The 16,051-nt window shown below is 36.1% G+C and overlaps 3 protein-coding genes across 8 annotated transcripts; 2 read left to right on the top strand and 1 right to left on the bottom strand.

Moving 5' to 3' along the window:
- Nucleotides 1-2,889: 2,889 nt before the first annotated feature.
- LOC122007146 (probable CCR4-associated factor 1 homolog 7) lies at nt 2,890-4,178 on the bottom strand. Its single transcript, XM_042562946.1, has one exon. The coding sequence runs from the start codon at nt 3,811-3,813 to the stop codon at nt 2,998-3,000; it is 816 nt and encodes a 271-aa protein (XP_042418880.1). The 5' UTR covers nt 3,814-4,178; the 3' UTR covers nt 2,890-2,997.
- Nucleotides 4,179-11,460: 7,282 nt separating this feature from the next.
- Nucleotides 11,461-13,720, top strand: LOC122007145 (PHD finger protein 11-like). 4 transcript variants are annotated; one of them, XM_042562944.1, is made up of 6 exons: nt 11,461-11,908; nt 12,073-12,170; nt 12,419-12,452; nt 12,539-12,639; nt 13,022-13,098; nt 13,184-13,720. In XM_042562944.1, exons 1-5 carry the CDS (start codon nt 11,820-11,822, stop codon nt 13,027-13,029), a joined length of 330 nt encoding a protein of 109 aa, XP_042418878.1. In that variant the 5' UTR covers nt 11,461-11,819; the 3' UTR covers nt 13,030-13,098; nt 13,184-13,720. The 4 variants fall into 4 exon arrangements, with proteins under 4 accessions (XP_042418878.1, XP_042418876.1, XP_042418879.1 ...); XM_042562942.1 differs by having other exon boundaries at nt 12,882-13,098; XM_042562945.1 differs by having other exon boundaries at nt 12,419-12,456.
- Nucleotides 13,721-14,402: 682 nt separating this feature from the next.
- On the top strand, nt 14,403-15,915 carry LOC122007142 (RNA pseudouridine synthase 1-like). 3 transcript variants are annotated; one of them, XM_042562937.1, is made up of 3 exons: nt 14,403-14,547; nt 14,618-14,919; nt 15,153-15,915. In XM_042562937.1, exons 1-3 carry the CDS (start codon nt 14,486-14,488, stop codon nt 15,842-15,844), a joined length of 1,056 nt encoding a protein of 351 aa, XP_042418871.1. In that variant the 5' UTR covers nt 14,403-14,485; the 3' UTR covers nt 15,845-15,915. The 3 variants fall into 3 exon arrangements, with proteins under 3 accessions (XP_042418871.1, XP_042418872.1, XP_042418873.1); XM_042562938.1 differs by having other exon boundaries at nt 14,409-14,547; nt 15,146-15,915; XM_042562939.1 differs by having other exon boundaries at nt 14,419-14,919; nt 15,146-15,915.
- The last annotated feature ends 136 nt before the right edge of the window (nt 15,916-16,051 follow it).

The following is a 16,051-nucleotide window of genomic DNA, read 5'->3' as shown; positions in this document are numbered from 1 at the left end:
CATAACAATTTATGTTATTCACCGCAATTGTTGTACATCAAATACAAAAGCATGTACTAACACAGAATAGATACATGGCCATTCCATGCTCTACATAGACCATACAGTACAATCACATATGTACAATAATCTTCCCAGAATTGACAAAAGGAGACACTAGTTGTGAGAAATACACACCTGGACTTCCCAGAGTTGAATAATCTTCCCAGAATTGACACAATAAATCGATACTTTTACCTTAAACTTCAATGCTTAAAATTATGGCTGTGAATCGCAATAAGCTATAAAAGAGGCAACAGCTAAAACCAAAGTGAGCACATACATTTTGCCCTGATCAGAATTCAGAAAAGAATATCTAAAGAACAGAAAAAAGCAGATACTTGTGTCCAAGAATTTTTAATTACTATTTCATGTGTAAAAACGAGCAATTATGAGCCACCACAAATTCATAGGAAAACATAAGGAGAGTTTATTGGCTAGTTTAACCCTAGATCCACTAGTTAGAGCATAAAACTAGATAATGAAGAAGATTAAGACATTGCATCACGTAAATAAATTCCACATCACAAAGAAACATATTCCTTTTGTTACATTATATTTTGGCGAGTAATAATAAAATTAATCCTAAATCAAATTAGATGAGCTCCATATTGAGATAAGAATTATAAACAAGTGCAAAAAAATAATAATAATAATTTACTAAGACTATGGAATAATTATTGATATAAAAATTTGAATAATCAATTTACAATATAAAAAATGGATGATTGATGTCCCTTCTTTTCGTCTCGACCATTGTTCCGGTGGAGAATTCCTAAGTTGCATAGTATGTTGGAAAGTGCATGATACTTATTTACCAGTAGCAGCCAGAATTTGGGAGTAGTGATGACAAAGTGGTGATGATACTTATTTCTCTATTGTCTGAGGTGCACATAAGTAATACCTTTTTTCTACTTGTTCTGAAGCTTGACATTTTGATTGATTATAATAGATCATTTTTACCATTTGAGCTCTCCATCTTTTGAAATATCGTATATAAAAAAATTTTCGATTGCTATATCTATATTGACTGATTCTTTTCAGTTGCACAATTCCATTTCACCTATCATTCAATTCCATTCATGACTGTGTTCCATTATTCATTCTATTCCAATTTACCTATCAAATAAGGTGCTCCACCACTAAGAACAGGAATGCTAATTTTTAATTTTGAAAAAAAAAATAGTCGCATGAGTTAGCCTGTGTTTGATTGGTGGAAAAATACAAACAGAAGAGATAATTTCTCAAGAGGGGTAAATTTGATTTTTGATATGTTATCTTTCTTTTTAAATGGGATCACAAATCAAGATATGGTTCTGAGATCAATATCGCAAGATAACTGGAATCCCTTTTGAGTTTGTTAGTGATCGAATCATCAAGCCAGATGGATCAAGCTGCGCAAGGTTAGGCAAGTTGGACCGAATGAGCCAGACAAGATCAAAGTGGATGGGTCAGTGATGAAATCAAGTAGGGTATGCATTAGTTGTGTGAAATAGACACTTCTGGACTGTGGTTCCGTTCAACAAAAATTTAACTGCCAGACATGTAGAGTTAAAAAATCTTCCATCAATGCTTAAAATTATGGCTAAGAATCTCAATAAGTTTTAAAGGAACAACAATTAAAACCCTAAACCCTTATCAGAATTCTGAAAAGAATATCTAAAGAACAGAAAAAGCAAATACTTGTGTCCAAGAATTTTTAATTACTATTTCAATTATGAGCCACCACAAGTTCATAGGAAAACTAAAGGAGAGTTTATTGGCCAGCCTGACCAAAGAACCAAAGAAATTTTATACTGAACTGGAAAACCCATGTATATCAAAGCTCCATGCATCATTGTTTCCTATAAAGAAGTGATGATATTGAACGCCAAGTATAGAGCCGAGGCATATGTGCATAATTAACACAAAAAAAAATCAATTGAAATCCAGAATTTGATAATATGAAGAAACCAGAAGTGGAGTAGGGGATATGTAACTTTCAGTCTTGTAAAATTTTGTCTGTGGATGTTAAATCCATTGATGTCCTTCGATCAATGCTAAATCCATTGTTTTACTTGGGATAAACAAGAAACTCAAGCTAACCATTTAAGTTAAATTGTGACCTCATCAGTGCACTGATACCTCACAGAATACTTATAACGAACTGTTGAGCTACTGCCTAAAATCAGCTCTCCTCTATTAGATTAAGCACAATTGCAACTAATTCAGCCTCGAGGCTGAATCACTTGTTCTTCATTTGTTTAACATTTAAATCTATGGAGAATCAAATGTTTCTTTCAATTTCTGAAAAAAAAAAGATCCACTAAAAGTATGTCTTAAACAATTTTAAACTAAACAAATACAAAGAAATCTAGAAAAAAGGACTTACTCAAGTGTGCCATGTTAATATGGAAGATTTTGCCAGCAGAAAACCAATAAAGATATCCTGTTCAATTTCGGTAAAAGCCCAAATTATCTGATTGTGATTTCTGCAAGTAGAATCCTCCAAAACCTACAACAGTACCAAAATAAACACAAGTCATATTAAGGCAACCATGTTCCCTACAAAATTATCAAAGAAATAAACAGAAAGATCTTTCATGCTGTAAATATCATACCTAGCACAGCAACTTGGGATTTTATCAGAGGTGTGGTAGTCAAATGATCCACACAGAATGCACATCAACATCTGCAGATGAAAACACTAACAAAGAAAATTTGCAAAGAACAGTATAAATGCAGCAAGCTGGGTTCTTGAATGATAAGGATAAGAGGTGTCCAGGAGATTGTAAGGCAATAGGGTTAGGAATATAATCTACGAAATTTAAAGAAACATCAGTATGAACAACACACAAGAAAGAACTAGCATGGAGGAGCAACACAGGCACATAAGTTTATACTCAAATCATTTTTTTTTATTTTCCCTGTTTCAAATTCAATGAAATCTGATAACTAGCATCACAGACCATTCAACCTTCAATCAGTATCAAGCCCATACATGACCCCCGAGTATCCCTCAATTGCCCCATTGAAGTATGTCTCTCTAAGCTTTTGGAATACCCGAGCAGTAAGCAAACTATCTGAACCAGCTTGATGAGAGATACCTATCCTTTCGACTGCCAATTGTTCAGCAAGCTTGTTAAGCCCTCCATGGAGGTAGTTTGAAAACCTCATAAGATGCTTGATGTCATATAGGACAGGGAAGAAAATCTTGACGAGTTGATGGAACTCCTCTCGAGTCTCAGGCAGCATTCTGCAGGTTAGGATCTTTAGGAGGTAACCAAAGTCATAAGGACAATGAAAAGTCACCCAGCTAACAGAATGATTGAGGACAACGCCAGACGACATGAGGAGCTCAGCGAAGCGCTTGGCGTCGACCCCAAACTCCCGGTTCTTGATGAAATCAATGCCCGACTTGGTCAAGAGCTCGATGGATTCAGGGTTGCTGATATCGTTCTCCACATCAAATTCCCTGAAGTTAAACTGCCAGACGATAGGGCGCCCCCAGGAGGAGGTAGGGAGTAACCCCGCACCATTGGTAAAGGTAAGGCCGAGCTGGATCAGGTGCAGGAGGTCGACGTTGGCCCGGAGGACATGGTAGTTACTGTCAGCGAAGCACTTGAAGACGCCAAGGGGGCGGATGGCGATGCCAGGGAACTCCGTGTCCATGGCAACGAAGGGGAAGTCGTCGACGATCTCGCGGATCATAGCGATCTCGGCGTCCAGGTTGTCGGCCCAAACGTCACGGATCTCGACTGCGGCGGCGGCGGCGGCTTTGTCCTCGTTCGACATCGAAACCTAGCGATGCTATCAGTTGCGCGCTTCCAGCGGACGGGCATAAGAAACCCTAGATCTTGGAAGGCGAGCAGACGGGAATCCTAGGCCGGCGAAGCTGACGTAGTTTGCAGCGACGGCGATCGGCGGATCCAAAAGGGATCGATTCTGGTTGCGATGCGGCGATCGGCGGGTGGAAGACGACGCGGCGAGGCGAAGATGCGGCCGGGGAAACGGAAGGGGGACTTTTTGTGAATTTTTAGGTTTAATTTGAAGTCGGCGTGGAAGTGGAGAGGAGCGGGGAAACGAACCTCACGAAGGGGGGACCGACGTATAAAGCGCGTTTCCAACACCGCGCTCTCTCTTTCTTGTAGCCCACGATTCGCTCTTTTACTGTGCAGTAACGAGTATTTATAGAGTACCGCGGTGCGATGGTCCGCTGGAGTATCTTAACGCCCGCACGCAGACCTATCGGATAAGGAAGGCTTATCTTAACCGCTGTTTTAAAATAAATAAATAAGAATAAATGCAGTACCAACTTTAAATATTTTTATAAATCTAATTAGAGTTTTTTAATCTTAAATATATATATATATATATATAAAGAATTATTATATTAAAATATTATTTATAAAATTTATTAAAAATATTTTAACTTAGTTAAAACTACTATAATTTATAATAGATACGATAATAATTACTACAATATAAATCAATTCAATTAAAAGTACTTATTATAAGTTGTGTCGATTACTATAATAACGACAAATAAAAGTACATATATATTAAATGGAATGTACTTTTTGGTATCATCAAAATGAAGATCTTTATTTTTATTTAAAAAAATAAAATATTATATAATGACATGTGACATGTATAAAAGGATATTTAAAAGTTGAAGGGTTTTACCAACTAAATTAGTTGGTATCATATTTTTCTTAAATCCAATAAAATAAAGCCATATATTCTTCGTGTCATTATTTTATTTTAATTCCAATAAAATAATCATATTTTGAGCTTAATGATAAAAGGATTATAAATTTGTGAATTATAAAAGAGGGAGAAACTATGAATATGATCATAGGAAAAGCTTTGCTACTTTTTTAAAAATGCCTAAATAACAATAATATAAAATTAATTAATATTTTAGATGATATAATTGATATTATTGATAATTTAGTAAAGGCCTAACTCAATATTTAATCTCACATTTAAAAGGTACACTCAACTTTTTTATTTATGGAAGAGTGTGCTTAACTCTTAAATCACCCATTTCCTAAGAAAAATATAAAATAAAATAAATAACTCTTTTGATCGAGACGTGGGCGATTGACTATTGTAAACAAAAATTCTGATAGTCAATTGGTCATGAAATCATGATCAAACTATAATTGTCTCTACTAACTGTTCATATAAAAGTATTATCGTTGATAAATCTGGAATAGATTTCTAATTTCTTATGACATACTGTACTGATTATGTCAACCACTCTTAATCAATATTATTGATAAATTAGTAAAGGCCACACTCACTATCCAATCTCACATGTAAAAAGAGGCGCCCGGGGTTATGATACAATAGCAGGACATCTAAATTATCATCCAATTATCCAAGATTCGAACCTCAGCTATGATAAATTTATAGAAATTTTTCTTTCAAATAGGGCACGCAATTAAAGGATGATAGACTCCTGAGTTGTCCACTGCGAATGCTTCCCGATTTATCCTGGTGGCTGGTGGAAAATTTTCGTGGGGTCGGACCGATCATCCCAAGCTCGACGTTACCTAACCCGGTTAATCATTTTGGCCCCGGGACTATAGTGCAGTGGCAGGGCATTCAGGTTGTCACCCAGGCACCCGCGGTTCGAGCCCCAACTATGACGAATTTGCAGGAATTTTTTCTCCAAATGGGGCCAGAGCCGTATCTGCATTCGACGGGGCCTGAAGCACATACTAAAAAATGACTCTTTTGCTACGGTAAATAATAATAAAGTTTAATTTACAAATAACATATATACTAAATATATAAATAAACTAAAAATAAATACATTACATCAATAAAAAGTTAATAAATATTTAAAATAATTATATAAACACTACTCATCAAACTCTTTCTTTCTCAACCGATAACATTGATAGCATGAGACCAATGTGGTGACCGCAGACAGTAGCAAGGCGACAAGTATTAACCACCATGCAATTAGGTCGCAGTTCGCACAAGCGACTGAGGTAGCGTATGACAACCCTGTGCTACGCAATTAGGTCACGCGAGCAAAGGCCAACCGCCAACCTGCGTCAAGTGAGATAGTCACTGCAAGAATAGACACAATTAAGTCGCACAAACAATCCTTTTTGCACGATTAGGTTACAATTAGTGTCACGTGTTGCAAGACGAAGACGGTCGAAGAAGAAGATTATGATTACCTCTTGTTCCGTGGATCTGTGCCTTGGTAGAAAGAACGCCGGAGAAGAAATCACGTGCAAAGAAGAACAACATCGGAGAAGAAATTATGTGCAAAGAAGAGTCATGCGTCAGTGTGTACCTCGGAGCCGTGAGAATAAGTTTAACGACCATTTAGGATCCATGTCTCTCATTTTTTTAGTATAATTAAAAAAAATGGGCCCTTCATTGGGCTGGCCCCTGAGGCGGTTGCCTCTCTGGCCTCATGGAAGTTACGACTCTAAATGGGGCACACGACTAATGGATGCTGTGCTCCTAGGCTGCCCGCTGCGAGCTTCCCGATTTATCCTGTGGCTGGTGGAAAATTTTCGTGAGGCCAGACCAGTCACCCAGACTCGACGTTACCCAACCTGGTTAATCATTTTTTTTCACATGCAAAAAGAGCCCCGATCTCTTGATTAAAAAAAAGTAAACTTAGAGATAGACCATTTATAATTATAATCGAATTGTGGTCGTAATCCGATCATAATTGATTGTGATCTTTTCCTAAATATATCGTCTCCCAGATTATAATTTGAGTTGAGACAAATGGCCGGAAGTCATTTAGAAGTTATCCTTGCTCCGTGTCAGGTTGCTTAACCACTTGTCCATTATCAGCATCCTTCTCAATCCAAATTATAATTTAAAAGGAACGATATATCTAAAGAAAAATTATAATCAACTACTATCAAATCATGATTACAATTAAACTAGTCCCTTCAGATGGGTTTAGTAACTAACACATGAGATGTTGCCACAATGAGATCTGGGGTTCGAATCTCGACAAAGCCGAGATTAATGTCTCCCTTATATGCTAGTCACTATTCCAAAGGTCAGTAGTCGTCCGTGATTTATCTTCTCCGTGTTAATCCTGAGATAAATTGACAAAAATATTAGAGATGAACATATTCACCTTTTACTATAACGATTACAATTAAACTATAATTATAAATAATTCATCCCTTCATCTTATTTATTTTTTTTACGAGAGGTTATTCGAACATTCAACTTTTATATCTATAGAAGAGTGTACTTAACTCTTGAAATACCCATTTCTCAAGAAAAATATAAAATAATAATAATAATAACTTTTTGATCGAGGTGTGAACAGTTAGCTATTGTTAAAAATTATGATCGCCGATTGTGATCATCGATCTAACTGTGAAATAATGGTTAAACTGTAATTGTCCGTATGACACAGTAAGTTGATATAAAAATATTATTATCAATAAATCTGGTCGATTTTAAACGAATCTAGAATGTTCTATTAGTTGTCTTAACCTTTAACCTTTCCTTATGTGCATTGTTGTTACTGGAGGAAGTTCTTTATAATTTATGTTTTTTCTAAGAGGTCATCGGTCATATCTTGATTTCATCTTTTACTACAGTATATATCCCTAATTGTGTGATAAAAAATTGACTTATTCGCCCTCGAAATATGCAGTAGTATGATGGTTTCTTAATTTCTTATACATTTAAATATCGAGTTCCAGTTTTTACGAATTAAGAAATGATTTTTTTTTAATGGAAGTTTAACGTAAGAAAGTTAGCTTGATAGGACGCCTGCTTCAAGTACTTCTTTATCTTAATTAATGGTCAATGAGAAATTTTAGTAGGGATGGATCGCTGATTTCAACTTTAAAAAATAAATAAATAAAAAGTGACTCGTTCACCCCAAGCATTCTTCACCATCGATCCCATAGTGAGATAAAAGAAATAAATAATGATAACTGAGCGACCTCTCTAAGTGAAAGAAATCTTATTAAGGGATTGTAATTATCCTTCTAATTATATGTGACAAAAAGATGATAACGCTCGTCCTAGGCAGTCCAATATTGTCGGCCTCCAACTAAACACAGGTAAATAAATCATGAAGAAATTCATCCAGTAACAATAGCGCATACAAAAGTGAGGTAACGACCTTTGGGCTCTCGCATCCATTGAAAATCAACCCTAGACTTACTATAGCATGCCTGGGTGGGCAAATGACCTCTTAATTATTGGAACAAAAGATAATAGCACTCACTCAAACAGCTCAATATCATCACCCTCCAACTAGATACAAGCAAGCATATCACGAGTCTTTTTACTCTAACACAACAATCCTTTACATGAATGAGACATCTAACAAAATATTTTACCCCCATTAAAAATTTATCTCAAGATTTACCATAACAAATATCTATATAAGTATTAACTGCACTGATACATGGGATGTGAGGCAATTGCCCTTTTGATTATTGTATTAAAAAGATAATCATATTTACCCTAAATGATTTTAACAGTCGTTTCTAAATTATAAAATTATATAAAAGAAGATGAATTATATGATTAATTTATAGTCGTGAAATGATTTTCTTTTCTTTAGACGCGTACGTACACTGAAAAGGCTACGATCAACCATTATATAATAAATAAATAGTGATTTTTATATAATTTTTTAGACTGAGCTGAGCTGAGTACGTACGGTCAGGTCCCTTCCTGAGAAGGCTACGACCAACCATTATATTTTGTTGCGGTTGGTCGACTCAATGTAAGCTTTTACTAATAGGGAAAAAATGATTATATTTATTTGAACATATTTCACAATTCATATAGAATATAAATTATAGGGTCGATTAGATTTTTTTTCGAGGATATATGTCCATTTGAAATTGACCCTTTATGGTTAACTATTGTGGTAAAAAAAAAGAATATGTTTGCTCCTAGCGTTTCTGTCAATTTATCTCAGGATCAACACGGAGGAGGTAAATCACGGACGACTATTAACTTTATAGTTAACTATGAAATGACATTAAGAGGTGCTTGTCTTTATTTAACCATGCTAGGGATGATAATGTTTTTTCACGGTTTCAGAGAATCTGTGGAAAAAGCTTAAAACGGGGTGGATTTGAGAAACTTTTTTAGGTTCCGATTCAGATTTAGAGATTTTTCAAGTCCTCGCAGGTTGAATTAGGATAGGTATGAAGATGCTATTCCGATCTTGAATTCGCTCTGATAATAATATAATATAAATATTTATAATTAATTTATTGTATTAATATTTTTATAAATTGGTTTAGAATTAAAAATAATTTTGACCTAGTCAATACACATTTGAAGATGAGGATAGAGATGGAGATTTAATTCCCAAGATATAGATTTAAAATCGAATCAAATAGAATTAATCTATTTTTCTAAGAAAAAATAGTTTTTTTTTTGAAAAAGTTGAATCAAGAATTTAAATTCTGTTGGTCGGTTTATTCGATTTGTGAATACATTTTGTAGACGTTTTTTTTAAAATTTATTTTTTATTTTTTTAAATAGAAGATATTTTTAGAAATTAAGTGCATCCTAGTTGAGGGCCATTTTAGATAGTTTTTAAAGTTAGTGTCCCATTTGTTAAATTATATCTACAAGTTACAAACTATTAAATGCGCTTAAAAATTTTAAAAAAATATTGATTTATGTACAATTTACAAATAATAATATTTTTGTATGCTGAATGATATCAATTTATATATTGAAGGTAATATCCATCTGTTTTATATAAGATATAAAACTTATTAGAGTTTATAAATGCAACCATTCAATTGTAGATTTTTGTTGTGCTAGATAAGAGAAAAATTAATATTAAAAAAAATATTGATTAGTTTACGCTTTATTTTATATTATTATTGTTTTTTTATAATCTAGATATTTTAACTATGTCTCAGATTCATCCACCACTGAATAAATCCGAAAACATAAGTATTCATGTCCAACATGACAACATCTAACTTTTTGAATTTCCCATTCCCTTAAACTGAAAACTGAATGTAGATTTTTTGCCGTGTTAGTTAAGAGAAAAAATAATATTAAAAAAAATATTGATTAGTTTACGCTTTATTTTATATTATTATTATTTTTTTATAATCTAGATATTTTAACTATGTCTCAGATTCATCCACCACTAAATAAATCAGAAAACATAAGTATCCGCGTCCAACATGACAACATCTAACTTTTTAAATTTTCTTCCCTTAAATTGAATGTAGATTTTTTGCTGTGCTAGTTAAGAGAAAAATTAATATTAAAAAAATATTGATTAGTTTACGCTTAACTATGTCTCAGATTCATCCACACGGAGTAAATCCGAAAACATAAGTATCCAAGTCCAACATGACAACATCTAACTTTTTGAATTTTTCATTCCTTTAAACCAACTTAGTATAATTAAATTTGAATCTTAAATGTTTACAAGTCTGCTAAACACTTTGCTACTACACAAACAAATTTAAGCTTTATTTATAGTGCCGATTTGTATTACAACTACTGTTAATTAATAAACTAAGCTACACTAATTAATTTTAAATATACAAATCCCTATATAAGTAAGTAAATCAAGAACTTATAGAGGACAACCATAGCATATTTTATCTAAAAATACACCGTGTTATTGTAGTAACTATAACTAACTACTGTAACATATAGAACCCATTAAGTAACTGTTAAAATTATAACACTTAATATAATATAACTATCATATAATAATAATAACTTAATAGCTTTATTTGCTATACCAGATACTAGAGGCCAGATCCTCTAGTCCAAAATCTTCTAGACCAAAGGAGACCCTGTATATTTATTAGTGGGATGAATTAGACCCCACCTATTTAAGAGATGGGGTATAGTCCATTCATTCAATGAACATGCAAGGATTCAAGATTAATCCAAAGATCATGGACCAAAGGATCCCTGCCCTGCCCCAGATACTAGAAATATGTTATAATTGTTTTTAAATGATTTTAATAAATTGTTAATAATTTTTATAAAGTTAAATAATTTTGATTAAATTGATGAAAATAATTATTATATAATAGTATTTAGAGTTTAAGATTTTTCTGAAATAATTAATTTTTTATATTGTATCAGCTAGCTATATGTCGTAGAAATAAGTAACTTTTATGGGCGCGTTTGGTTCGGGGTTATCCTTGATAACCTTGGTTATCCATCCAAGGTTATCAAGGATAACCTTATTTGGTTTAAGTAATTGATGATTCCGAAGTCATGATGCATGCCTGACACATCAGCAATTTGGGCATACAACCCGGAATCACAAAATCTAAGAAAAGTGGGGTTATCCTTGATTCCAGGGTTAACAAAAATTTTAAGACAAAATTATCCTTCATTATTTGCCATTTGAGACAAAAATAACCCTACAGATCTATCAAATTTCAATCTGCCATTCGGATGGCTTCCGATTCACAAAAAAAAAAATAACCTAGCCATTGTTCACCGCTCCTCCTCTCGCGCACAACCTTTCCCTCTCGTAGCGATCTAATTTATCAGCCCTAGAGAGAGTGCCCATTGCGAACCCAAGGCCGAGCGAAATCAAGGGGAAACGAGACGCAGTGACGACAGCGGTGAGGTAGGCGGAAGGCGATGGCGTCCGCCGCGGAGGAGAAAAAGCAACCGGTGGAGGTGGAGGGCGAGATGTGCGCGCCAGCGGCGCAGGTGAGAGGAGGCGGAGGCAAGGGGTTGCGGCAGTACTATGTCCAGTACATCCATGATCTCCAGCTCCAGATCAGGAAGAAGGCGAACAACCTCCAGCGCCTCGAGGCCCAATGGAACGATCTCAACTCTCGCGATTAGGAATCCCAACCCTCGATGTGTGTTTTGCCACCATTTTCCACGATGCCCTAATCCTGAGAAGGTTTAGGTTTTTTGATACTCGATAGAAGTGGTTCCCAATGTGATTTTACTTGTTCTGCTGGAAATTTAGTTTTGGATTCTTAACAGAGATTTTAGCAATAAGAAAGGGTCAGATCCATTGCAATAACTTTTCTGGTTGTCTGTTGTTGTACGTTGTGGTTGCAGTCAGAATGCTCCGAGAAGAGCTGCAACTGCTTCAGAAGCCTGGTTCGTATGTTGGAGAGGTGGTGAAAGTGATGGGGAAATCCAAGGTCCTAGTCAAGGTAAGTCATCTGGTCCATTCGTTCAACTACAAATTAACAAGAATCTTGCAAAAAAAAAAAAATTGTTTGTCAAAACTTATTGGATGAATGTCATTTTAGATTGAACTTGATGATAGTATGTTATTTTCTGTTTGTATTTTGTTTGATGATAGTATGTATTTGGTGTCTGTATTGCTGGTTCAAAAATGTTTATATTATTAGGTTTTGTTGTTATATTTATGTTTTGATGATGGTGTGTCCTTACCCAGCATTGGTACTACATTTTCCTCCGATTCAAAAAAGGCAGGTACATTGCATTTTCCTCCGCTGATTGTTTTTGCAGTGGATATTCTGCAACAATATTTTTTTTAACAAATTGTCATTTGCAGGCTTCTGGACCTATGTATTGCTACAAAGATGGAAAACTCACTGCATTGGAGGAAGCAAACCAACCTGATGGAATATATGTTCATGAAAAGTGCGTTGTATGGTAAGTTATTTCTTCGATAAATGTTTCAGAATTATGGGATTTTAAAGTAATTGCGTATGATGATTTAATTTTCTAGCTTGTCACATTCTTTCCACCGATTGTTACATCACTAGTTAAATCCATATCTAGTGTTTATTCTTGTGCCTTCAGCGATTCCTTCTTATCATTTGGAGTTCTGGAGCTTAGATGGTTTATGCTTCTTCCTTACTGATCCTTTTTCTGTTTGGTGATTGTGTACTTAGGGCTCCCCAAGTGTATTTTTCTAGAGAAATCGTGAAAAACTTTGAGTTAGAAATAAAGCGAGCATCAAAGTTAAAATGCAGCAAATGTGGGTTGAAAGGTGCTGCTCTTGGTTGTGATCTCATTTATTTATTGCCTACAGACTCTTGATGATGAATTATCTCATTTCCGAGATACGTCTAGTTTGCTATCCCAATCCGACGAACAACTCCTCCTGAGGTAACAACCACAAGATGGACTTACAATGAAGTGTTTTCTTTCAACTAAATGACAAACTTAGCAGTACATTGCTTTATTCATGCAGATACGAGTTGCAATCCGATCAGTCATTGCTAGAAGAATACTATTTTCCCTATGATTCTAATTGGCTTAAGACATAGATCAACAGGGGCCTTGAGTTTTGGTTGGGATACAGGGAAGCAAGCTTTGTGTTAGAGGATGAGAAATGGAAATGTCAATTCTGTGATTGTCTCCGATTGCCCATTTTCAGTTACTTCGTCCAAGGACCGCATAAGAAGTAGATAACCAGCTTTTGGTTACACATTTTGTCTTTGTCATGCAATGATGCAATGCTTGCACGAGATGAGACAATTGCAGTACAACTTATAGAAAGTTTACAAATTGATGACAATTTGCTGACACTTTGAAACTATACAAGAAAGTCCACTCCTGCAATCGATTTGGATTGAAAGTGTCTTTCTCATCCATTGCATTTCATTTCCACTTATCATGGAACCAATTTTACTTATTACATTTGTTTGTCTATTTTTTTTCTATTGATAATTCATTATTCTGTACTTTGCTTTGAACTACAAATTACAATCTCTTTGCCTTCCTTGCATATTGTTGTTTTGCAAGATTATTTGATGAGATTAAATGGCTAAAGTCCGAGCTACCATATTTCATTTTTTTTCTTTCTGAGTCTTGCGTCCTTTAATCACACAGTGATTTAAAATACTGTTTTGAGCTAGGGTATCTCACCTAGAACGATATGGTGGTTTTGATGTTGTGTCAACATGCCGAGCCTAATGGCATTATTAAATCAAAAAATCATAAAATATAAAAAAAAAAAAAAAATAATAATAAACAAAAAAATCTAATTATATATATATATAAATATATATCACTATTAATAATATAATATTATCATTATTAAATCAAGGGTAATATGGTAAAATATCATATTAGGTTATATACTAAAACCTCCAAACAAACAAAATTTTATTGGATTACCTAAATTGAACCAAACAACCAATGATTATGTTTCATTCCCTATAACCTTAGTTATGTGATTACTTGGTAATCACATAATCAAGGTTATGTGTCATAACTTGAACCAAACGCGCCCTATATGTTGTAGAAACGAGTAGATTTGACCGTGGCTAAATATTAAATCTTAAGATCTTGAGATTCCTGTTTCATTTTTGCACAAACTTACATATGACTCAGGTCCGTGCCCGTGTTGGGTCGGGATCGGCTGACCCAAGCCGTTCAGACCGGGCCGGATCGGCCTGCGAAATAAAATGGGCGACGAGGGCTTCGCCCCTCCTTCAACGAGTGCCAAAGGCGACGACGAGAAGGGACGGCGACTGCGACCGCCGTACGTATGCTATTCTTCCCTTTGCGCTCTGGGAAGGACACCTTAATCTCTTCCTTTCTATCGGCAAGGTTAGATCCGAATCGTCCTACCTCCTTCTCTTACTCGCTTCCTGATCTTATCGGGTGGATCTCTGTTAAGGGTTCGCTATCCGGCGATGGAGGCGGGATCGGTGGCGGTGGATAAATCGAGCGCAACCTTGCAGAGCTCCGCCGATGCGGTTCCCGGAAGCTGCTACCCGATCCCTCTTTCTCCGCCGTACCCGCCGCTGTCGAAGAGCGTGGAGCTCCGCCGTGCTATGTCGGCGACCGCGAGGTCCGGAGGCTACGCCCTCTCTTTCGCCGATATCGTATTCGAGGACCAGTACTTGGCGGTCGCCAACAAGCCCGCCGGAGTGTACTGCGAGGCAATCCTGTCCTCGATCGCCTCTTCTACCTCTTCCGGTGAGTTCCGGATCTCCCAAACCTTTCGTGTTGCGGTGAAACTGCGTGGATTGGTATCAATTGCTGTGGCATTTTAAATTGGGAAGAGTGGGATCAACTTTACTGAAACTGCATTGGTTGATATCAATGTAGCAGTTATTATCATCAGAAAAATCTCACTCTTGTACAATTTAGAAGACATGATCACCTCTCAAAAGAATTTATGCTGGTTTTTGATATCCCTTAGCTGGCAGGTGATGGTGCTACTGAACCTGAACTGCATATGGCTAACCGGTTGGATCGTGACACTAGCGGTCTAATGGTGATCACCAAATCCCACAAAGCTGCTGGTAGATTGGTGAAAGCATTTACTGAGCACAAGGTCCAGAAGACCTACTTGGCTCTCTGTGTCGGCTGTGCACCAAACTGGGACAAGATCAGCATAAGCTCGGGGCATGGCCGATCAAAATTTGGGGCCTGGCGTGTGTACTCTGCAAACGATGTTGGACGGCTGCTTCCAGGAGGATCCACTGTGAAGCATATGCTCACATCCTTTGAAGTACTGTTTGTGAACGGCCAAGGTAAGTTCAGAGATATTGCTCGGCCACTGGACGGAGGGGAGTCAGTGATAGTGCAAAAGGAAGGTGAAAGGGTAATCAATACTGCTGATCAGAAGAACCATGAGGTTTTGGTCAGAGCATACCCTCAGAGTGGGAGGACGCACCAGATTCGCCTTCATTGCCAGTATCTCGGGCTACCGATAATGGGCGATGTCAAGTATGGCGGAGTTCTTGAATGGGAGGGTGTAACTTGTGATGCTCATGCATTGCACGCAGAAAGCCTGTCATTTGATCACCCTATTACTGGGGTGCCTCTCAGCATCAAGGCACCATTGCCTTCATGGGCGAGAAAAGTTTGCGAACAAATGCAGCAGAATTGTCCATGATCGCAAATTTTAACCAATTTTATTCTGCATCTCCTAACGATCTGATGAAATATCATTGTTGTTTCCATTAAGTTGTTCCTTGCAAAATAGTTCAAGCAACAAATTACAATATCATTAAAGCTGCAATTACCTGCAGCAGCAAAATGAGTCCAAAGTTACTCAGCGTGGTTGGATTTTTTTTTAATTTATTTGTTTATTGCTGGATCG

Source organism: Zingiber officinale, chromosome 7B (genome assembly GCF_018446385.1).
Source record: "Zingiber officinale cultivar Zhangliang chromosome 7B, Zo_v1.1, whole genome shotgun sequence".
Classification (NCBI taxonomy): domain Eukaryota; kingdom Viridiplantae; phylum Streptophyta; class Magnoliopsida; order Zingiberales; family Zingiberaceae; genus Zingiber; species Zingiber officinale.
Note: the sequence above shows the minus strand (reverse complement) of the source record. Positions and strands in the feature narration are given on the sequence as shown.

Bases quoted from the DNA above. Each gene is read 5' to 3' on its own strand.
- LOC122007146 (XM_042562946.1), bottom strand. From the start codon at position 3,813: ATGTCGAACGAGGACAAAGCCGCCGCCGCCGCCGCAGTCGAGATCCGT.
- LOC122007145 (XM_042562941.1), top strand. From the start codon at position 11,820: ATGGAACGATCTCAACTCTCGCGATTAGGAATCCCAACCCTCGATGTG. The intron at 11,909-12,072 runs GTTTAGGTTTTT...TTGTGGTTGCAG, and splicing joins GATGCCCTAATCCTGAGAAG to TCAGAATGCTCCGAGAAGAG. The intron at 12,457-12,538 runs GTACATTGCATT...TGTCATTTGCAG, and splicing joins CTCCGATTCAAAAAAGGCAG to GCTTCTGGACCTATGTATTG.
- LOC122007142 (XM_042562937.1), top strand. From the start codon at position 14,486: ATGCTATTCTTCCCTTTGCGCTCTGGGAAGGACACCTTAATCTCTTCC. The intron at 14,548-14,617 runs GTTAGATCCGAA...ATCTCTGTTAAG, and splicing joins TCTTCCTTTCTATCGGCAAG to GGTTCGCTATCCGGCGATGG. The intron at 14,920-15,152 runs GTGAGTTCCGGA...CTTAGCTGGCAG, and splicing joins CGCCTCTTCTACCTCTTCCG to GTGATGGTGCTACTGAACCT.